At 36.5% G+C, this 24,947-nt stretch overlaps 1 protein-coding gene across 3 annotated transcripts in view; it reads left to right on the forward strand.

Annotated features, from left to right (window-relative positions):
- The window catches only part of EML5 (EMAP like 5), a 162,384-nt gene that overhangs the window by 50,773 nt on the left and 86,664 nt on the right, over positions 1-24,947 (forward strand). For all 3 annotated transcript variants that reach the window (XM_021679813.1, XM_044918168.1, XM_044918167.1), the window contains exons 8-10: positions 12,299-12,436; positions 20,571-20,827; positions 21,922-22,131. In XM_021679813.1, the coding sequence (XP_021535488.1) occupies positions 12,299-12,436; positions 20,571-20,827; positions 21,922-22,131 (605 nt within the window). The remainder of the gene's footprint in view (positions 1-12,298; positions 12,437-20,570; positions 20,828-21,921; positions 22,132-24,947) is intronic.

Raw genomic sequence — 24,947 nt, forward strand, 5'->3', positions numbered from 1 at the left:
AAAATACATGGAGACAAATGAAAATGAAAACACAATGGTCCAAAATCTTTGGGATGCAGCAAAAGCAGTTCTAAGAGGGAAGTTTATAACAATACAAGCCTACTTCAAGAAACAAGAAAAAGCTCAAACAACCTACCACTACTCCTAAGGGACCTAGAAAGAGAACAAACACAACCCAAATCCAGCAGAAGGAAGGAAATGACAAAGATTAGAGCAGAAATAAATGATACAGAAACTAAAGAAACAATAGAACAGATCAGTGAAACCATGAGCTGGTTCTTTGAAAAGATCAATAAAGTTGATAAACCTCCAGCCAGACTCATCAAAAAAAAAAAAAAAAAGGAGGGAGAAAGGACTCAAAATCAGAAATGAAAGCGGAGAAGTAACAACAGACACCACAGAAATGCAAAGGATTATAAGAGAATAGTGTGAAAAATAATATGCCAACAAACTGGACAGTATAGGAAAAATGGATAAATTCCTGGAAACATGAAACCTACCAAAACTGAAACAGAAGAAGTAGAAAATTTGAACAGACTGATCACCAGCAGTGAAATTGAATTAGTAATCCAAAAACTCCCAACAAACAAAAGTCTAGAGGCTTCACAGGTGAATTCATCGAACACTTAAAGAAGAGTTAATACCTATTCTTCTCAAACTTTTCCAAAGTAGAAGAGGAAAGGAAACTTCCAAATTCATTCAATGAGGCCAGCATTACCCTTGTACCAAAACCACGTAAAGACACCACAGACAGGCCAATATCTCTGATGAACATAGATGTGATAATCCTGAATAAAATATTAGCAAACCAAATCCAATAGTACTTTAAAAAAATCATTCCACAGTCAGGTGGGATTTATTCCTGGGGTGCAAGGGTGATTCAGTATTTGCAAATCAATGTGATAAATCACATCAATAAGAGAGAGGATAAATAATATATGATCTACATCTATTTTAATAGATGCAGAAAAAGCATTTGACAAAGTACAACATCCAGTCATGATGAAAACCCTCAACAAAGTAGGCTTAGAGGGAACATACATCAACATAATAAAGACCATGTATGAAAAACCCACAGCTAACATCATACTCAATTGGGAAAAACAGAGCTTTTCCCCTAAGGTCAGGAACAAGACAAGGATGTTCACACTCACCACTTTTATTCAACATAGAACTGGAAGTCCTAGACAGGAATCAGACAAGAGAAAGGAATAAAAGGCATCCATATTGGTAAGGAAGAAGTAAAATTTTCACACTTTGCAGATGACATGGTATTATATATAGAAAACTGTAAATACTCTGCTAAAAAACTGCTAGAACTGATTAATGAATACAGTAAGGTTACAAAATCAACATACAGAAATCTGTTGCACTAATATTGCAACAACAGAAACAGAAATTAAGAAAACAACCCCATTTACAATAGTACCCAAAATAATAAAATATCTAGGAATAATCTTAACCAAAGAGGTGAGAGACCTCTACTCTGAAAACTATAAAACTTTGATAAAAGAAGATGACACAAAGAAATGGAAGGACATTCCATGCTCATTGATTAGAAGAACAAATATTGTTAAATGTTTATACTACCCAAACTAATCTGCAGATTTAATGCAATCCCTATATAAATAACAACAGCATTTTTCACAGAATTAGCACAAATAATCCTAAAATTTTTATGGAACCACAAAAGACCCCAAATACCCAAAGCAATCTTGAAAAAGAGAAAACTGGAGGTATCACAATTCTGGACTTCAAATTATATTGTAAAGCTATAGTAATCAAAACAGTATGGCACTGGCACAAAAATAGATACATCAGTGGAACAGAATAGAAAGCCCAGAATCCCTCGATTATATGATCATTTTATCTTCGATCAAGGAGGCACGAATATACAATGAGAAAAAGTCTCTTCAACAAATGGTGTTGGGAAAACTGGACAGCTACATGTAAAAGAATGAAACTGCTTTCTTATACCACACACAAAAACAAACTCAAAATAGATTAAAGACCTAAATGTGAGACCTGAAACCAAAAAATCCTAGAAGATAGTGCAGGCAGTAATTTCTCTGACATTGGCCACAACAGTATCTTTCTAGATATGTCTTCTGAGGCAAGGGAAACAAAAGCAAAAATAAACTATTGGGACTACATCAAAATAAAAAGCTTCTACACAGCAAAGGAAACAACCAACAAAACTAAAAGACAACCTACTGAATGGGAGAAGATATTTGCCAATGACATTCAGTAAAGGGCTAGTATCTAATATTATATAAAGAACTCATACAGGGCGCCTGGGTGGCTCAGTCATTAAGCATCTGCCTTCGGCTCAGGTCATGATCCCGGGGTCCTGGGATTGAGCCCCACATCAGGCTCCCTGCTCTGCGGGAAGCCTGCTTCTCCCTCTCCCACTCGCCCTGCTTGTGTTCCCTCTCTGGCTGTCTCTCTCTCTGCCAAATAAATAAAATCTTAAAAAAAAAACAAAAAACTCATACAACTCATCAATGAAAAAAAAAGTAATGCAATTAAAAAGTAGGCAAGAGATGTGAACAGGTATTTCTCCAAAGAAGACATCCAGATGGCCAACAGACACATGAGAAGGTGCTCAGCATCACTCATCATCAGGGTAATGCAAATGAAAACCACAATGAGATATCATTTCACAGCTGTCAGAATGCTAAAATCAAAAACGAAAGAAACAAGTGTTGACAAGATGTGGAGAAATAGGAACCCTTGTGCACTGGGAATGCAAACTGCTGCAGCTACTGTGGAAAACAGTTTGGAAGTTCCTGAAAAAAATAAATTGCCCTACCATCTAGCAATTGCACTGCTGGGTATTTACCCAAAGAATGCAAAAACACTAATTCAGAGGGATATGTGCACTCCTGTGTTTACTGTAGCATTATTTACAATAGCCAAGTTATGGAAGCCTAACTTCCACAACCTAAGTGTGTCTATCAATAGATGAATGGATAAAGAAGAAGTGGTATATACATACAATGGAATATTATTCAGCCATAAAAAATGAGATATTGCCATTTGCAACAACATGGATGGATCTAGAGACTACAATACTAAGCAAAATAAGCCAGTAGGGAAAGACAGATACTATGTGCTTTCACTCATATATGGAATTTAAGAAAAAAAAAAAAAACAAATTAACAAAGTGAGAAAAAAAAAAAGACAAACCAAAAATAGACTCTTAATTATAGAGAACAAATGGTTACCAGAGAGGAGGTGGATGGGGGGCTGGGTGAAATAGGTGAAGGGGATTAAGAGTACACTTACCTTGAGTGGAGGGGGGTGGGGGGATGGGGTGGCTGGGTGATGGACATTGGAGAGGGTATGTGCTATGGTGAGTGCTGTGAATTGTGTAAGACTGATGAATCACAGACCGTACCCCTGAAACAAATAATACATTATGTTAATAAAAAAAAAGTACACTTACCTTGGATGAGCACTGAGTAATATAGGGAATTGTTGAATCACTGTATTGTACACCTGAAATGAATATAACACTGTGTTAACTACACTGAAATGAAAATAAAAGTAAAAAAATAAGAAAACGTAATTATTGATAGGTATGTACTTATTGCCATTTTCTTAATTGTTTTCTGGTTGTTTTTAGTTCTTCTCTGTTCCCTTTTTCTCTTGCTCTCTTCTCATGTGGTTTGATAACTTTCTTTAGTGTTATGTTTAGATTCCTTTTTCATTATTTTTTGTGTATCTATTTAGGTTTTGGTTTGTGGTTACCATGAGGTTTAAATATAATATCCTAATATAAAGCAGCATATATTACGTTGGTGGTCACTTAAGTTCAAACCCATTCTAAAAGCACTGCAGAGGCACCTGGGTGGCTCAGTTGATTAAATGTTAGACTCTTGATCTCAGCTCAGGTCTTGATCTCAGGGTTGTTAGATAAGCTCTGAGTTGGGCTCCAGGCTGGGCATGGAGCCTACTTAAAAAAATAAATAAATAAAAGCACTTCATAGCTATTTCCCCTTCCATATTTTATGTGCATGATGTTGTATTTTACATCTTTCTATTCTGTGTATCCGTTACCTAATTTTTGTAAATATAATTGATTTTACTACTATTATCTTTTAACCCTATTAGTAGCTTTATAAGTGATTGGTATCCTACCTTTACTATGTGTTTGCTTTACCAGTGAAAATTTTTCCTTTCATATTTGTCTACTCATGGTCTTTTCTGCTTAAAGAAGTCCCTTAACCTTTCTTGTAAGGCTGGCTTAGTGTTAATGAACTCCTTTAACTTTTGTTTGTCTGGGAAACTGTCTCTTCATTTCTGAATGATAATCTTGCCTGGTAGATTACTCTTGACTTTAGGTTTTTTCCTTTCAGCACTTTGAATGTATCATGCCATTCTCTTCTGGCCTGCAAAGTTTCTGCTGAAAAGTCAACTAATTTCCTTAATGGGGTTTCTCCTGTATTTAACTAGTTGCTTTTCTCTTGCTGCTTTTAAGATTCCCTCTTTAACTTTTACCATTTTAATTATTATATGTCTTGGTGTGGACTTCTTGAGTTTGGGGCTTTCTGTGCTTCCTTGACCTGGATGTCTGTTTCTTTACTCAGGTTAAGGGAATTTTCAGCTATTATTTCTTCAAATACTCTGCCCCTTACTCTCTTTCTTCTCCTTCTGGGACCCCTATAATGTAAATGTTAGTATGCTTGATGTTGTAGGGATCCCTTAACCTGTCTTCTTTTTTTTAAAACTCTTTTTTTGCTGTTCAGCTTGGGTGGTTTCCATGACCCAGATTACTGATCTTCCAGATTATTGATCCTTTCTTCTGCATCCTCTGATCTGCTGTTGCTTCCTTTTCGTGTATTTTTTATTGCAGTTACTGTATTCTTCAGCTCTGTTTGTTTTTTGTTTTTTTTTGTATTTTCTCTTTGTTGAAATTCTCAATAAGTTCATCCAGTCTTCTCTCAAGCCTGGTGAGCATCTTCATGACCATTAGTTTGGACTCTCTGTTGGTAGATTGCTTTCTTCCATTTTGTTTAGTTCTTTTTCTGAGGTTTTGTCTTGTTCTTTAATTTGGAACATATTCATATTCCTTTGTCTCATTTTGTCTGACTCTGTGTTTATTTCTGTATATTAGGTAGTTCAGCTACACTTCCTGGTTTTTCCTGGTCTACGTAGTGGCCTTATGTACAAGGTGTCCTGCAGAGCCCAGTAGTGTAACCTCCCCTGGTCACCAGAACCAGGTGCCCCAGGTGTGTCTCCTGCGTGGGCTACGTGCACCCTCTTGTGATTGGGCCACAACTGATGTGGGAATGCTGGTAGGTGGGGCTGGCCCCCCTTTCCTGGTGCAAGAATCATTTTGGAGGGGCACTTGTCTGGGCTAGGCTGCCAGGTGTGGCAGGGTGGTTGTCACTTTGGGGAGACATCAGCCCTGACTGAGGCTGCTCACCAGGTGTGGTGGAGTAGGAGTCATTTTGGAGAGGCACCTGCCAGGGCAGGTAGGTTGGGTGAAGTGGGTTCATAGGGCAATCCCACTGTAGGGCAAGTAGTGGTAGCAAGATAAATATAGAGTGTCAGCTAGGCTTAAGGAGGGCAAGAAAATAGTACCTGCTAATACTTCCATTACCAGAGAAAGCTCCTACAGATTCCTGCCCCTCCAGCATGCACCCTAAAATTAATCATTCTCTTTCAGATGTAAACCAGGTGCTTTTCAAACTGCTGCTGCTTCACTGGGTCTCTGACCAAGTGATAAAGTGTGCTGGTCCCTTTAAGAGCAGAGTCTTGATTCCCAGTAACCCTCTGGCTCTCCTGGAGTTAAGTCTTGCTGATTTTCAAAGCTGCTGTAGTTAAGCCCCACTTATTTTCAAAGCCACACATTATAGGGGCTCATCTTTCCAGTGTAGGTACCTAGGGCCTAGGGTACCTAATGTGGGGCTTGATCCCTTTGCTCCTCAGGATGGACCTCCGCACATGCGATATTCCTCCTGCTTGTGGGTCCTTATGCTGGGGGTGTGGTACCTGACCATGTCTCTGGTCCTCCAACCCTTCTCATTTTGGCTGCTACTTTATGTTGTTAGCTGTAGTTGATCTGTTCTGCTAATCTTCAGGTTATTTTCAGAGTGACTTGCATTATGTGTAGCTGTTGCTTCCAGGTATACATGGGAGGAGGTGAACTCAGAATTCTCCTATTCTATCTTCCTAGTCCATTATTTTTTTTTATTAACATATAATGTATTATTTGTTTCAGGGGTATAGGTCTGTGATTCATCAGTCTTACACACTTCACAGCGCTCACCATAGCACATAACCCTCCCCAGTGTCCATCACCCAGCCACCCCATCCCTCCCACCCCCCTCCACTCCAGCAGCCCTCAGTTTGTTTCCTGAGATTAAGAGTCTCTTATGGTTTGTCTCCGTCTCTGGTTTCTTCTTGTTTCATTTTTCCCTCCCTTCCCCTATGATCTTGGTTTTCAAATAGTCATTTCAGTGAGATCATATGATAATTGTCTTTCTCTGATTGACTTATTTCGCTTAGCATAATACCCTCTAGTTCCATCCACGTCGTTGCAAATGGCAAGATTTCATTTTTTGATGGCTGCATAATATTCCATTGTATATATATATACCACATCTTCTTTATCCATTCATCTGTTGATGGACATCTAGGCTCTTTCCATAGTTTGGCTATTGTGAACATTGCTGCTGGAGACATTGGGGTGCACGTGCCCCTCTGGATCACTACATTTGTATCGTTGGGGTAAATACCTAGTAGTGTTATTGCTGGTAGCTCTATTTTCAACTTTTTGAGAAACCTCCATACTGTTTTCCAGAGTGGCTGCACCATCTTGCATTCCCACCGACAATGTAGGAGGGTTCCCCTTTCTCTGCATCCTCGCCAACATCTGTTGTTTCCTGACTTGTTAATTTTAGCCATTCTGACTGGTGTGAGGTGGTATCTCATTGAGGTTTTGATTTGTATTTCCCTGAGGTCGAGTGATGTTAGCACTTTTTCATGTGTCTGTTGGCCATTTGGATGTCTTTTTTGCAGAAATGTCTGTTCATGTCTTCTGCCCATTTCTTGATTAGATTATTTGTTCTTTGGGTGTTTCCTAGCCCATTACTGATGAGACTTTAGGTTCTTCCAGTTTTGTGCTATTAAATACAGTGCCCACAATGAATATTCTTTTACCTATGCTATTGTATACATGTGTAAATATGCATATCTCTATGGTAACTTCTGAGTGTTCAAATGATTTATTCATTTTAAATTTTGATAGATAATGTCTTATACAAAGGTAATAACAATTTATATACCTGTCAGCAATGCATGGCAGTGCCTATTTTCCCATACCCTTGGCAGCACTGATTATTATCCCAAAAGGTAAGAAGTGATTTCCTGTTATGTTGTGAAAACATGCACCTCTCCTATTGAGGTGTGTTGAGTATGTTTACATATGTTTAGAGAACATTTGTATTTCCTTTTCTCTGACCTGTCTGGTGAAGCTCTTTGCCTATTTTCTGTTAGTTCATTGTTCTTTCTCTAATTACTTTAAAATATAATCTAATATCTGTCTACATTTTAAAGAAATTAGCCCATTGTCTATGATAGTGGTTCTCCGTGTGGTTCCTGGACCAGCAGCATCAGTATTCCTTATATGAAATGCAAATTCTCATGCCTTATCCAGGACCGAGGATCAGCGATTCATCAATTCGTGGTTTGATAAGTCTTCCAATTTTTAAGAACTGCTGGTCAGTTATATGAGTTGAGATATTTTGCCCACCTTGTCATTGTTTTTTTCCCCCATTTCATCTGTAAGTGTTTTTGTGTAAAAGATAACTTTAAATATCACCACAGTACTGTCTTCACACAGCATTCCTTTGGCTTAGAGTTAGGCTCCAAAGAAGGTCCATATAGAGCAGTTGTTGATGTGTCCTTTAAATTTTGTATTCTGTAGCTTCCTTCCTCCCTCCCCCTTTTTTATTCTTATAATTTTTTTGTTGAAGAAACTAAGTATTCGCCCTCCAGAGTTCCCCACATTCTGGATTTGGCTAATTGCACACTCCATGTATTTTAATACATTCTTACTTCCCTGTATTATATAAACTGATAAGTAGATCTAGAGATTTGATGAGACACAGTTACGAATTTTCACCAAGAATATTTCCTATGTGTATCTCTGATGATATCTAACATGTAATCTCTTTTTTAAATCATATTAGCAGCCATTGATGGTTATTATCTAGATCAGTGTTTCTCAACCTTTTTTAAATTGTTGCTTTCCTAATGAGAATTTTTAGATTTTTCTTTTTTCCCAAATCACATCACATAGCTCTGTGTCCACCTGGAAATTTAGTGTGGGGCTACACTTTACCCATGTGCTTTGCTAGGAACTATCCTATAGTTCATTTTAGGAGTACTGTTATTACCAGTTGCTGCATAGCTGTTGAAAAAAAGGTAACTTGATCTTTTTAAAAGTAATTGATCAGACTTCTGTTTCTGTTTTTGGTGGCAAGTAATTTGGAAGGAACTCACATTGAAAACAACTAAAAATGCTGGTTAGAATGTAAAATCTTCAAAGAACAGTCAAGATATTAAGGATCTACTAGCCAAATTGTGAAAGAAAATGGGACTTTAGGAGCACCAGTGGGCCAGTGCCACTTTGCCCTGGGGGCATTTTTCTTCCTTTGACTAAACTTGGACTTTGTGGCTTTCTCCCAGGGCCAGGGGGCAGATGTCAAGACCCAGGGCCCATCCAAGGAGAGTAGGTCCGCATACTCTACTAGAACATTGGGCAATAATCGCCTGCAAATTTGTGTGGGAATAGAAATCTTATTTCAAGTTTTGGTAACACAGGAAGAGTAGTATAAAACTGCTTAATTATGTTATTTAAACAGCGTTAGTTCTGGAGCACCTGGGTCTGCCTTGGGCTCAGGTCATGATTCCAGGATCCTGGGATCAAGCCCTGCCTCGGGCTGTTCTCCCTCACCCTCTGCATGCCGCTTCCCTTGCTTGTGCTCTCTCTCTCTGTCAGGGGGATAAATAAAATCTTAAAAAAAAAAAAAAAAATGAACAGCATTAGTTCTTGTCCAGATAACTTTACCACAGTATAAGTTTTACATGTAAGTGCTGCTTTTGCCTTATAGTTTTAGACTGAATTCATTAAGACACAATATCAAATCTAATTGAAAGCTCATTTCCAAAGCTACTCAGTTGTTAAGGGCAGTTCTGGTTCAGAAAAATTTCATTCTTGACTTTGAGATCAACGAAGTGCAATAAAACTTTACCAGTGTTAAGCCATTAACAGCTGTGTGGTAGAGCAAGTCAGGTTTTTGAACTTCTGTTCCTGATAAAACTTCGAACTAACAATGATTATATCCCCAAAACCAAATGAAGTTCATCATTAACATTATTGGTTCATAAACATTCAATTTTTTTTTTTTTTTGCAAAATACTTGCTAAGGAATAATGCAATGAATAATCATAGGCTTTTTAAACACCTTACATTTTTACAGGTTTTGTAAATTTACCTAGGCCATTTTTTTTCTATCCATGTTTTTCAACACCATCTAATTCTACCCTACATTGTATTGGTTTAGTTCTTTCTCACTTATGTCTTTGAAGACATACTAGCTTGTAGTTGTTTCACACTGACTAGTCATAGAAGCTAATTCTTCATCACTTCAAACTTGGCATTGATTCCTCGGATAAACAACTGAGTAATATTGGTAACATCTGTTGACTCATCACAATCCAAGGAAACCACTCAACATTATTTGTCTTGTTTTTTAATTAACTGTTGGTGGTTTTCCCAACACCCTCAAGTTTTTGAGAAACTGTTCTCACTGTAAAGGCTAATAATCTTAAATTTATTTTCTCTGGACACATTTCTTTAGCCACTGCAATTTAAAATGATGTAATTAATCCATTACCAATAAATAGCTTTCCTTGTTTGGCTAACAAGCCACTTAGAAACACTTTTGTTGACATCTCATTTTAATTTTTAAATTCTGATTTTTCTGACCATTGCTTTCCTGTGAGTCAAAGCTATTGCAAGGAGTGCTTAGTCTAGTAATGTTCATCTATCTCTGTATTTTTTAGGGCGACTATAGTGTCATTGCATAATAAATACAGTGCTTTACTGTCTAATTCAGTAACTGTCATTTACACTCCACTATGCCTTAAAAATGCAAAATTTCAAATTTACTTTTCTCTTTTTCTTCTCATTTTGACACAATGGGTGTATGTGGTTAACACACCTAGCACTTGAAATTCTATCAACTGTGTCCCTGCAATTTGTAGTGCGTGGAAGAAGCAGCGCAAAGTGATGTGAGTGTTGCATACTGTCTGCCATCCCTTTTGCAACAACTCCACTCTGCCTCTGTAGTATGAAAGCAGTCATAGATAGTACGTAAACAAAGAGTGTGGCTGTGTTTCCATGAAACGTGATTTACAGACACTGAAACTTGAATTTCCTGTAATTCTCCCATGTCTCAAAATGTTATTAATTTTTTTCAACCATTTAAAAATGTAAAAATTGGGGTGACTGGCTCAGTGTTTAAGCGTCTGCCTTTGGCTCAGGTCATGGTCCCAGGGTCCTGGGATCGAGCCCTGCATCGGGCTCCCTGCTCGGCGGGAAGCCTGCTTCTCCCTCTCCCACTCCCTCTGCTTGTGTTCCCTCTCTCGCTGTGTCTCTCTTTGTCAAAGAGATAAATAAAATCTTTTTTTAAAAAGGGTAGTTTCCTTTAAAAAAATAAAAATGTAAAAACCATTCTCAGCTTTCCAAACTGTACAAAAACAGGCTGTGGTTTGCTGACCCCTGTAGTGGAGCATAAAGTCTTTGGTAAATATATTTATTGTTGAAATATTGAAAATTTTCCTTTGGAATGAAAAGAAGACCGTGATGTCCACTTTCCCCATTGTATTTGTCATCATTATATTCAGCTATAGAAGTCTTTGTCAGTACAGTAAGGCTAAATATATGTGTATAATACATTCATATATAGATATTTGGATTGGAAAGGAAGAAACAACTCGTTTGCTGATATTATGATTATATATGTAGAAAATAAAAAGGAAAATACAGAGAAATTATTGGAATTAAAAAGATAATTTGACAAATTTCCTAGCTATAAACACAATATACAAAATCATTTTTCCCATAAAACATCAACAAATAGAATTTTTTGAAAAAGATATTGCTATAAAAACATTTAAAAATCTAGTTTTGCCAATCTTTTCCTAGATATCTGTTCATTAAGTTGTAGCATTTGGGGCGCCTGGGTGGCTCAGTTGGTTAAGCGACTGCCTTCGGCTCAGGTCATGATCCTGGAGTCCCAGGATCGAGTCCCATATCAGGCTCCTTGCTCGGCAGGGGGTCTGCTTCTCCCTCTGACCCTCCCCCCTCTCATGTGCTCTCTCTCTCTCTCATTCTCTCTCTCAAATAAATAAATAAAAAATCTTAAAAAAAAATTATAAGTTGTAGCATTTGTTTTTATGTTATCTGTATTTAAAGTTCCTCCTAAGTACTATTTCAGCTGAATCCCACAAGTTTTGATATGAAATTTTTTATTATAACTTCAAAATATTAACTAATTTTCATTAATATTTTTTTCTTTGTCCTTTGGATTATTTAGAAGTACAATTCTTAATTTTCAAACAATTGGCATTTTCTACTTTGTTATAGATTTCTAACATTTGAGTGTGGAACAGACTGAATTTGCATAGTCTTAAGTGTTACTCTTAAAAGACTCTCTCTCTCTCTATATATATATATACCACTATACTATACATACACACACATATAAATGATTGGAAAAAATTGATGTCAGACTTTGCTGTAGATCCATGTGTGTTCACAAGCATATGTATTTATGAAATCCTTCTTCTCTATTGATGTCATTACATTGTTTTAAAAATAAAAGATTCCAGGGGCACCTGGGTGGCTCAGTTAGGTGTCCGACTCAGTTTTGGCTCAGGTCATGATCTCATGGGTTGTGAGATCAAGCCCCATTTTGGGCTCCCCACTCAGCTGGGAGTCGGCTTGGAGATTCTCTGCCTCTGTTCCTCTCCCCACTCACACTCTCTTTTTCTCTCAAATAAATCTTTAAAAAAAATAAAAGATTCTATAAACTCCTGTCTTTTAAATGTGAACAGTATTCCTTTTTTGATAGAACTCCTTGCCACAAAACATATAGTTAAAAATCTAGGTTTATATTACTTTCTTAGATTATTATTTTAACCAAAATCTTTTCATAGAGTTCATCATTTTTAAGCATACATTAGTTAATTACTCTTTTATTTTAATTAAATGTTACAGGATATGGAGCCTAGTAGATCATGCACTAATAGCAAGGTGTAATATGGAAGAACCAATTCGTTGTGCAGCTGTAAATGTAGATGGAATCCATCTTGCCCTTGGAATGAAGGATGGCTCATTCACTGTACTTAGAGTAAGGTATGGTATTGGGGTAGAAATAGAAAGAGATAGTAAATTTCTGTTAAGTGATAATATGCAATACTCATTGTTTTTACCCATTTCATTTTCACCCACCTTTCATATTAACATATATACACACACATATTTCAGATATTAGTTTTATTAAATATTAAATATATAAAAGTGGCTTTGTTGGAAAATTGTTAACTCAAAAACCTTGTTTCGGGGCTTAAGAATGCTTAGTGGATTAATGGCTAAAATTTTGAGCTGTAAATTTGGGTTTTGACTTCCATTCCTTGGTAGTATTGATTTTTAGTAATGATCCTCTGCCATTGGTGGAGGGGGGTGGTGGTGACTTTGAGGAAGTTAAAAATGGGTGAAAGGTTTTTTGTTGTTATTTGCAGCTTTATTCTTTGGGGGAAAAAAATGCCTGCATCTTTTCTTGTTTGTTTGCATAATTAGAAAAGTTAAACAAATTTGTTAAAGCAGTTTGCATCTCATGTTGAATTACAGGTCTGGTGCATTCAGTTGAATTCTATATAGCTATTAAAAACTTTGCTGTAGGGGGGCGCCTGGGTGGCTCAGTCGTTAAGCGTCTGCCTTCGGCTCAGGTCATGATCCCAGGGTCCTGGGATCGAGCCCCACATCGAGCCCCACATCGGGCTCCATGCTCCGCAGGAAGCCTGCTTCTTCCTCTCTCACTCCCACTGCTTGTGTTCCCTCTCTCACTGTGTCTGTCTCTGTCAAATAAATAAATAAAATCTTAAAAAAAAAAAAAAAAGAAAAAACCTTTGCTGTAGGGGCGCCTGAGTGGCTCAGTGGTTAAGTGCCTAACTCTTGATTTTGGCTCACGTCATGATCTCAGGGTCGTGAGATCAGACCTCTATTGGGTGTAGGGCCTGCTTAAGATTCTCTCTCCCCCTTGACTCCCCCCACCCCAACTATTACACCCTCTCTCTTAAAAACAAAAACAAACTTTGCTGTAGATCCATGTGTGTTCACAAGCATATGTATTTATGAAATCCTTCTTCTCTAGCTTAGTGAATGGGAAGACCCTTTCAGTTGCCCAATCCAGAAACCATTAATTCCCTTGTCTAGTTAATCACAGAGTTCTGGAGAATCTACTTCCCAAGGAGCTTTTAAATTAATCTGCTTCCTCCCATTCTCACCATTGTACTCTTTTTTTTTTTTTTTAATTTTATTTATTTATTTGCGAGAGAGAATGAGATAGAGCATGAGAGGGGGAGGGTCAGAGGGAGAAGCAGACTCCCTGCCGAGCAGGGAGCCCGATGCGGGACTCGATCCCGGGACTCCAGGATCGTGACCTGAGCCGAAGGCAGTCTCCCAACCAACCGAGCCACCCAGGCACCCCTCTCACCATTGTACTCTTGTATAGGCTTCTGCCATCTCCTCACTGGATTGGTGAGATAGCATTGCAGCTGGTCTCCTTACCTCCTGTTTGGCTTCCCTCAAGACTTTTTTTACTCTACAGTTATAGTGATACCTTTTAAAACACATTTGTTTGCAACCCTCCTCTTTCTAAAATATGATAAAAGCTTTACACTGTCCTTAGGTTGAAGTTCATAATCCTTAACATAGCCAGTAGTACCCATCTCTCCAGCCTGTTTCTTTCTGCCTCAGTCTCTTTCTTTCAACTGTATAAAATATCTTTTGCTGCTTCAGATACATCATGTTCTCTTGTACCTCTGAGTTTCTCTAGTTGCTGACTCTCTTTTTGGGACAGATTTTTACAATGAGATTTGAGATTTTTCTCTTGTACTACTTTTTTAATTGTGATAAAATACATATAATATAAAATTTACCATTTTAACCATCTTTCAAACTTCAGTGGCATAAGTACATTGACATTGTTTTGCAACAAGAATTTAAGATGCTTGTAAAACCCCTAAGAGTTCCTCTCATATAGCTTCTATGCATTAAAAAATAGTGATTATTTTTGGTAATTGTACATTTACTTGCCTTTTCAATTATTGTATGCAAGTAACTGGGTGAATAAGTTCTTATCTCTAATAAGTCATTATTTCAGCAACTGAGTCCAACATTGCTGACAGGACCATTGGAATGGTGATTATACCTATTAAATGCCTTTGTAGCTTAACCACAAAATTTTAACTCACAAAAGATTCTTAATCCTAGATTTACCTGGTCACTGTTTCTTCTTGGTTTGCAGTACATATTCTTCATATCATGAAGCAGACTTCATAAGTATAGCAGTATTAAAGTACCCTCACAGGAGTAGTTACATTGTGATTGGAGAAACATAGAATAGATTCAGATCCTAACACACTGATTCTAAATTTGGGGTACAAGGTGATGTGCCAACACAAAGTCACATAACTTCTAGAGCATCTCTTCCTTTTGATAAAAAATGTTACCAATTTTATTTTATTTTGTTTTTTTGTTTTTTATTATGTTAATCACCATACATTACATCATTAGTTTTTGATGTAGTGTTCCATGATTCATTATTTGCGTATAACACCCAGTGCTCCATGCAGAACATGCTCTCTTTAATACCCATCACCAGGCTAACCCATCCTCCCATCCCCCTCCCCTCTAGAACCCTCAGTTTGTTTTTCGGAGTCCATCGTCTCTCATGGTTCATCTCCCCCTCCGATTTCCCCCCCTTCATTCTTCCTCTCCTGCTATCTTCTTTTTTTTTTTAAACAGATAATGTATTATTTGTTTCAGAGGTACAGATCTGTGATTCAACAGTCTTGCACAATTCACAGCGCTCACCATAGCACATACCCTCCCCAGTGTCTATCACCCAGTCACCCCATCCCTCCCACCCCCCACCACTCCAGCAACCCTCAGTTTGTTTCCTGAGATTAAGAATTCCTCATATCAGTGAGGTCATATGATACATGTCTTTCTCTGATTGACTTATTTCGCTCAGCATAACACCCTCCAGTTCCATCCACGTCGTTGCAAATGGCAAGATCTCATTCCTTTTGATGGCTGCATAATATTCCATTGTATATATATACCACATCTTCTTTATCCATTCATCTGTCGATGGACATCTTGGCTCTTTCCACAGTTTGGCTATTGTGGACATTGCTGCTATAAACATCGGGGTGCACATTCCCCTTCGGATCCCTACATTTGTATCTTTGGGGTAAATACCTAGTAGTGCAATTGCCAATGTTACCAATTTTATGTTAAACATATCATGGAATCAAATGAAAAAATGCAAATATTTTTCAAATTAAAAGATTCATATATGTAAAACTTTGACTTGTATTGGGCTGCATGGTATTATCCACACCAAACTCCTCAGAGTCACTCATTTATTCTCATAGGAAGACTTGAGTGGAAGAGCTTGATAAGCACAATAAATAAATTAATAAATTTCCTGGGGATAGAATAAAGTTTCCTGAAGAGTATGGGATAGACTTTAGTTGTAAAAGCATTTTCATTTTATTTTTTTATTTTTTTTAAAGATTTTATTTATTTGATAAAGAGAGACACAGCGAGAGAGGGAACACAAGCAGGGGAAGCAGGAGAGGGAGAAGCAGGCTTCCCGCCAAACAGGGAGCCTGATGCGGACTCGATCCCAGGACCATGACCTGAGCTGAAGGCAGATGCTTAACGACTGAGCCACCTAGGTGCCCGCATTTTCATTTCATATTCTTCCAGCAGCTAGCCATTTGTCTCTTTCTGACAGTGTCACTACTTATATTAACTGCAAAAGGATTAGGAGAGTTTTTCCCTAAGTGATTATACATTCATTTAAAAACTTTTTTCAACCTACTTACATTTTGTCTGTTCCATTTCTTGGGAATAATTAAGTCCCAAAAGTTGTTCCTGGCTTTAAAAAGTAACTTTGTATATGTCCATTATTTTTTCACATCAAAGGTTTTTGTCCCTCTGTAGCCCTCCCCTGAAAGAGCACTATCAAAACATGCTCAATTAGGGTGCTGGGTGGCTCAGTCAGTTGAGCATCCGACTCTTGATTATGGCTCAGGTCATGATCTTGGGGTTCAGGGATCGAGCCCCTTGTCGGGCTCTGCACTCAGCAGTGAGTCTGCTTGAGATTCTCTCTCTTCCTCTTCCCACCTCCCCCCACACTCACATGCTCTCTCTCGAATAAATAAATCTTAAAATTAATTAATTAAAAAACATGTTCAAGTATATCCTGTCTTAAAATTCCTACCTCAAGTCTAAATGCCCTCTAGTTATATCACATTTCTACTCTTTCACAGTAAAATTCTCAAAAAACTATGTAATTTACTGTTTTTTTCCAATTATTGACTTAATACCCACAATGCAGTATAGCTTTGGCCTTCATCTTTACATTGAAACATTCTTGCTAATAGTACTCTGTCACTAAAGCCAGGAAACATTTTTCACTTTGCATCTAGGTTGATTCTCAGCAGTATATGGCCCCCTTAACCACTTGCTCCTTCTCAGAGCATTCTCTTCCCAGGCTTTGGATATTAATTCTCTTTCTCTTTTCAGCTAACTTTTCCTGCTTCCATTTTCTTTATAGGCTAATTTATCTTCTGCCTACCAGTAAGTATTGGAGGGCCTCAAAGCTCAGACCTGGGCTTTCTGTTCTTCTGTTCTTCCCCTAGGTGATCTCATCCTGCCTCCAGCTTCAGTTACCACCTGTAGCCTGATGGTCCCAGATACCTAGTTCTGGCCCTGATCTCTCCACTGAACTTCAGTTGTGTATATCCATTTGTTTATTTAACATCACTTGGATGTCTCAAAGGCATCTGCAATTCAGCATTTCCAAAACTGAACTTCTGATCCTCCCTCCCAGGCTGATCTTCTGTCTGTGGGCCCTGTTCTGGGGATGGCACCATTGTCCAGGTTCTTGTACCAAGCGGAAACCTAGGAATTATGGTTGTTACCTCTCTCTCTCTAACCCACCATGTCCAATCCCCATCACATTCTGTTGATTTTACTTGCCTCATTTTCAGAAACATTTTAATTAATGTTTGTAAGATTAAAATTACAATATCTTTAACATATACTATATATTTTATAGTATAATAGTATAGACTATAATACTATATATTTTAAAAAATTTCACTTCTTTCGGAAGTCTGAACAACCACCATCTGTAATAGCCTTCTAATTAGTCTTAATCCTACTGTTCTACTACCTGGATTTGTTTTTTACTGTCAAATCAGACAAGTGATCTAATTGATTCATCCTCCCCTAACTTAAACTCATAAATTAAGGCCAAAAATCTTAAGATTTGTGAGGCCTTTTATGATTTTCCCTTAGCCTGTCTCATCAGACTCATCTCACACTCTAACCCCTCTGCTTGTTGTCAGTCCAGCTACACTTTATTGACAACAAGCAGAGCTTCAGTCTTGCTGTCAGCTCTTTCACATCTCTGTTGGAACGTGGGCCCTTCACCTCCCAATTCCTGGCTTCTGCTAAGCTAAATCTCATTAATTCCTCAGAATGAAGTTTAAATTCTACTTCCTTTGGTCTGTCTCCACTAACAAACAACTGTCTGTTCTACGCTGTGATCAACACTGTACTTTACTTCTGTGATGTGTTACAAATTGCTAATGTATGAATATTCCCAGGCTTTGGACGGCCTCCCTCTGTTTCCTAAAGAAACCATGGAATTCACACATCAGTTTTCCAGAAGACTTAATTGAGAATTTTTAAAAATTAATACACTTTCATCTAATAGTCTTCTTTCCTGTAAGTTTGTCAAACTTCTTCATGAGAGAAGATAGTCACAATTCATAATGTTGATGTAGTAGCATAATACATACTGGAAAAGAGTCCATCAGAATTGTGTGTGTGTGTTCACATGTGCGTGCGCACCTGTGTGTGTGTTGGTGAACAAGGACATAAACCACACTTACTTCTCTCATTACTTGGGAGCAATTAAGTCTCTAGAAAAAAGGCTATGTATATACCAAAATAGTCCTGAAGAATTTTCAGGGAACATTTAAATTAATGTTTGTGAACAAAATTAGAATGATAAAATCTTTAATAAAGGAGGCATAAAAAGTAAAAGCTATGAAATAGTGTCTTAGATGTTTTCTTAAAAATCTTGTTCTTTGTAGATATGGATGGGTAGGTGGATGGATTAAATATGGAGAAAGGGGAATCAGATGCGTGGACTTTATTAAAACATGAAGGAAGGGGTCACTGGGAAAGGTAGAAGTAATTGCACAAGTCTGTGCTTAGGTGGAGAACCTTGTAAGTTGCAGGGTTTAAGGCAAAAGTGATGTTGACCAGGAAAGCTTTTTTAAAATTTTTTTTATTTATTTTTATTTTTTTAACATTTTTTATTATGTTATGTTAGTCACCATACATTACATCATTAGTTTTTGATGTAGTGTTCCATGATTCATTGTTTGCGTATAACACCCAGTGCTCCATTCAGTATGTGCCCTCTTTAATACCCATCACCAGGCTAACCCCTCCCCCCACCCCCCTCCCCTCTAGAACCCTCAGTTTGTTTTTCAGAGTCCATAGTCTCTCCTGGTTCGTCTCCCCCTCCGATTTCCCCCCCTTCATTTTTCCCTTCCTACTATCTTCTTTTTTTTTTTTTTAAACATACAATGTATTATTTGTTTCAGAGGTACAGGTCTGTGATTCAACAGTCTTACACAATTCACAGCGCTCACCATAGCACATACCCTCCCCAATGTCTATCACCCAGCCACCCCATCCCTCCCAATCCCCACCACTCCAGCAACCCTCAGTTTGTTGCAGGAAAGCTTTTTTTTAAAAAAGGTTTTTTCTTCATTTGTCTTGTTTTGATCCCCTTTTATGTAGTTAAGGGGCTGATTTTCATCTCTTACTTTATATGATTAACACCAGGGTAGAGCCCACATTCCTTGGCAACACGTCAGATCTGTCACACATTGTCTTCAGTTTATCTCTTTAACCCCATCAAGTCACTACTTGTCCCACATAGTCTTATATCCACATTGTAGTATCTACTATTCTCCAGATGTGCTGTGTCTTCTTCTTAGAAAACCTTTCCTCATCTTTTATTCTTAGCCAGATCCTCAGGTTTTATGCTCAAAATATAGATGCCATTCTTCCTTGGTCCCTTCCTGCCTTTAGTCTAGTCTTAACCCTTTTCAGTATTTCTTATAGAATTTCCCACATACCTTTTGAGCACTCACAACATTTTATCACTTGTAAAGTACAGTACTTTCTATCCCTCTCTCACAGAAGATGAGTTCATCTTTGTATCCCATGTGCCTAAAAAACAACTAAAACTAATGTTAGTGTTACTGAAAAAAAAAATTGAGTTTGATTGCTTTAAATTGTCCACTTAGAAACCTTAAAAATTGAGAAATATCCATTTAAACTTTAAAAAAAATTATCTACATGGAGCATTTCAGGTGGGTAATGCAAAATTTAAATGGAAAAAAGTTCTTGACACTAATTGGAAATAAGAATTCTTACTTCCTCCTGCCCCTTCTCCTTCACTGCCTCCCTGTTCTCCTCCCCACCAACTCCTCACAACTTTGGAAATTCAGTGGTGTTAAACTAAGTGTTTATCCATTTGTATGACTGTTACCAATACCTGTATTATTTTGGAAACTCAATTATAAGGAATCAGTGAAAAAGTGTTTAACTTTACTGTTGACATGGTCTCTAATTGGGAAGAATTTGTATTAAAAAAGGTCAAAGTTGAAATAAAAATAGTGTAGCTATATAAAGATAAGCATTCAAATGTGTTACTGAAATAATACAAATCAATTCCTCTTTACTTTATTTCCTGAATGTAATTTTATACATTTGTCTCATTACAAAAATTTATTTGAAAATCACTGTGTTTATAATTATACATTTTTCATAAACTCAGTATTTCCAAGGAGCTTCATCATAAAAATCTGTGACTTTATCTCCTTTATTGTATGACTCTGGAAACTTAGAATGAATCTTTAAACTACTTTAAAGTAATTAAAGAACTGAAATTCAGCATTTTCCTTTACTTTCAGCATATGTTGTCCTCATATATTTTTGTTCAACAAAGTAATTGTTCCTGAATTAATATTTATCTCATGTATATTTGCTTTGTGATTTATAAATACTTGATGTAGCCTTCCAGCCATTTTAGACACATTTGAAACTGAACTAATTCTGTAATGACTTGATTTCATGTGTTATCATTATTTTTTGTTTGCAGAGATATGACCGAAGTTGTACATATTAAAGATAGGAAGGAGGCGATTCATGAGTTAAAGTACTCACCAGATGGAACTTACCTTGCTGTTGGATGTAATGACAGCTCAGTTGATATCTACGGCGTTGCGCAACGTTATAAAAAATTGGGGGAATGTGTTGGATCACTTAGTTTCATCACTCATCTGGACTGGTCCTCAGACAGTAGATATTTACAGACAAATGATGGAAATGGGAAAAGACTTTTTTATAGAATGCCAGGTAAAAGTTTCTAATAAATTGTATGTAATTTGTAGATTTTTAGTGCCTATATAAAATATTTTAGAATTTGAGGAGAAGAATGTAAAATACATTTGATTATAGGAAATTAAAGAAGATCTGAGCTAATCATTGTGATCTTTCTATAAGGCTGTCCTATTATATTGAAATCCTTTATATTTTAATCCTTTGTAATTAAAACTTTGCTTGGAAGATCTAAGACAGACCTACTTTATGTCGAATTCCATGCTATGTGAGTGAGTAGTATTTGGTAAAGTCCTAGTGTATATTATAAAGTCAAAATGCCATTTTTATGGGTGGAGCTAATTAACTAAATATAATTACTAAAAATGTCTGACCACAAATTGAGGTTTTTTTGGTTACCTCAAATAAATTTTGCGAGTATCCATAATATAGCTAACAAACTAAATTTGAAAAACAGTTTCCATCAAAGATTTTTTAAAAGAATAAAAGCAACGTCAAAAACGTCATTTAGTATGATACTTAGTGAATTAGTCACTGTTTTCCAACAACTTAATAAGACTAGGTACATAATTAATGCATCTGCCCAACAGTTTTTCATTAATAATCTGTTTGTAATGAAAAGTGACTGAATCCTAAAGTCCAGTTCCCTAATGTATTATTCCTTGCTCATCCATCCCTCTTGGTCCTTTTCAGTTTTTTTTCCCACCCATGCATCTTCTTAGATTTCTTACTTAATAGCTGATTTGCCACTTTCATATAGCTTTTACTTGTTCTTCTGACTTACCTGTTGTCACTAATCTAGCATGATTTTAATAGGGTTGTTTATTCTCCACATGAGTGAACCTGCTGAGCTATATTAGAATCCAATCGGTGTGTGTCTCTGTATAATTTTGGTAGTAGCTTTTTTTTTTAATTCCTTGCATTTAACTTTCTTCTCTCCTTACCATATTCACCTACTTATTCATAATACTCTCCTTTAACTGTAGTAGGAAGATACTTAAATTTTGGAGTTCACCATGTTATCAGTATAATTTATCAGGTATTTATAACTTACCAGTATATTTGAGAAAAAATTAAATAACTTCTTAATTAAGACTATGATTTCTTTTTAGGAGGAAAAGAAGTGACAAACGAAGAAATAAAAGGTGTTCATTGGGCTTCATGGACATGTGTTTCAGGCCTTGAAGTAAATGGAATTTGGCCCAAGTATTCAGATATCAATGACATAAATTCAGTAGATGGAAATTATATTGGCCAAGTTTTAGTTACAGCTGATGACTATGGAATTATAAAATTATTCCGATATCCTTGTTTGAGAAAAGGTATCTTTTCTTTCAAAATACAAGTTCAGGTCACAGTTTAGAACCTGTTGGTTGGTTGGTTGGTTTTCTTATACAGGTGTGTTTTTTGCTTAGATCCTTAACATATATTGTTTTGACATTTGTATACTTTGTATGACAGAGTAAGAAAAATAAGGGGTCTTGGGGCACCTGGGTGGCTGAGTTGGTTAAGCGGCTGCCTTTGGCTCAGGTCATGGTCCCAGAGTCCTGGGATTGAGCCCCTTATCCGGCTCTCTGCTCAGCAGGGAGCCTGCTTCTCCCTCTCCCCCTCCCCCTACTTGTGTTCCCTCTCTCACTGTGTCTCTCTCTATCAAATAAATAAATTAAAAAATCTGAAAAAGAAAGAAAGAAAAATAAGGGGTCTTATTGGTTATTTTCTACACATTTTATATATCACCTTTTTTTCTTGGATCTCTTCTTAAATGATATTAATCATTCTGTTCATAGACTTAGGGATAATTAAATGAAATGCTATATTAGTTATTTATTTATCCCATGCCTTGTTCCATAAAGTATTTGAGTCAGCTTATAACAAGTCCATAAGTTCTAAAATAAGTACATGGATACAAAATTAGTATCAGGAAATTAGTTTTCTAGAAACCAGAAATAAAGCAGGGCATAAAGTAATTTTTATTATAGCTTTTTTTAAACTTTTTTTTTTTACTTTGTTAAGTATGGTTGACACACATTTTATTTTTTATTTTTTATTTTTTTTCAGTAAACTTGTCCCAACATGGGGCTTGAACTCACGACCCTGAGATCAAGAGTTGCATGCTCTACTGACTGAGCCAGCCAGGCACGCTCCTCATCATAGCTGTTTTTTTTTAAAAAAGCATTTTTACTGTTCTGGGAAAGCAAAGTTTTTTCTGAGATTTAGTTTTCAAAGAATTCTCTCCTATAGTATGGAGCTTTAGATTAGGTGCAGTGAGTGTATTACTAGAGCATTAACATCTGTAGCAAAAGTAGTAATGATTTTTTTACCTGGTTGTTGATAAGAGCTTTTGAATGAATGTTAAATTGCATTTCATTAAAAGGTGATTATGGGAATATAGCTGGAATAGTTGTATTTAAATAGGTAGTTCATTGATGTCAAACTTAAGGGGCTGATTTTCCCAGAAGTCTATGCTAGCATTTCTCTTGTGCCTTTACAATAAAGTAGTAAATTCCAGATATTGCCACCTAATGCCATGTTGTTGATTCCTACTTGCAGGGTGTCAGCTTCCTAGTTGCATGTGAAATTGCATCCATATGTAATGCTAAGTGTGTTAATAAAGACTACATAATTCTCTAATAATTAAAATACCCTATTTCTGGGTCCCACCATGTAGCCAGGACATGAGAGTCACTAGGCACAACAAATTTTATTAGGACTCAAAATGAGACTTGCTTAGTAGAAAGTGTGTGAGATTCAGTAAGATTGATCACGATGATCTTAATCTTAGACATTGCTTCTACTCAGTGTTTCATATACTGACTCTGTGCAAAAACAAATTTTCCGAGCATTCTTAGTCAAGTGAATGGGATTTATTGACAGTTTTTATGTTTTGCAGTTTATTGACAGTATTTTTCTTGCACAGTAATTTTATTTCATTTTTAAAATGTGTAGTAATCTGAATTGTGGGAATATTTTACTGAAGTCTCAGAAAAATTAGTATTGTTCAGTCACTGCTTCAAGAATATAAATTGTTTTCCTTATTTTTCTTTTTGTTAGATATTTGTGAGAAATTTATTTTATGGTAAGGGTTTTTATTTCTAGGCACTTGTGAGTTAGCTTGAGACTGTGTAAGTAATTGGGAAAACAGAAGATAGAATATAACTACTGCATCTTTAAAGAATTAGAAATATTTTAAGATTCTGTGTTTATTGAATTCACATACTTGCATAAAGTTAGTATTACTAGAAAAATTACCTTTTACATTAGTTATGATGTTGTACATTCTTTCATACATTAAGTTGTGTTACTAATCCAACTTAAGTTTGGGAAAAGAGTGTGTCTACTGTAGTAGTACATCTTAGATATCTACTTAAGTAATATCCATTACATTCTAAGAAGTGCAACATTTACAAAATGTGGAAGTTAAATAATCGAAGTAGCTTATATTGTAGAATCATTGTAATTCACACACAAAATGTATGAGATTAGCTCAATGAGAATGATCCTCTTTCACATTTAGTCCCCTTGAATCCTAGCCCAAAGCATTACTTCTCCTTTTTCCCCCTATTATTATCCTCTTTCTATCTAAATTCTTTTGCTCTTCACAGTAATTTCTCTCAAATGATCAGACTCTTCCCCGGCAGCAGCACATTGGCTATGGTAAAGGGTGAGGAGGTGGGAGTACAGGAGGATGGAGAGATGAAGGCAGGGTTGCTGTAAGCTAACACCTCCATCACTATTACTAGTTGCCAAAACTTTCTCTCTACTCCTTGACAAATGAAAATTTATATTTGATAAAAATCTTTCTTTAGATTTGATAAGAAAATTCATTGGAAAAACAAACATCAAACAAAAACATATTTATGTTGGAGATTTACTCAGGACTTGTGTTCTAAGATTCATTCATATTGTTGCATGTAGTTCTAGTGTATTCTTCCTGGTGATAAAATACTGTGTTGTGAATATATGATATGATTAATGCATTTATTCTCCTATGATGGACATTTGCTATTAGATGCAAATTTCTCAAAGATGTATACTTAGGAGTGAAATTGCTGGGTCATAGAGAATTTATAAGAAAATGCCAACTTTTTTCCCAAAGTAGTTATACCATTTTAAAAACCCTGTTGATCCACATCCTTTT

The sequence above is a fragment of the Neomonachus schauinslandi genome, chromosome 9, assembly GCF_002201575.2.
Source record: "Neomonachus schauinslandi chromosome 9, ASM220157v2, whole genome shotgun sequence".
Taxonomy (NCBI): Eukaryota; Metazoa; Chordata; class Mammalia; order Carnivora; family Phocidae; genus Neomonachus; species Neomonachus schauinslandi.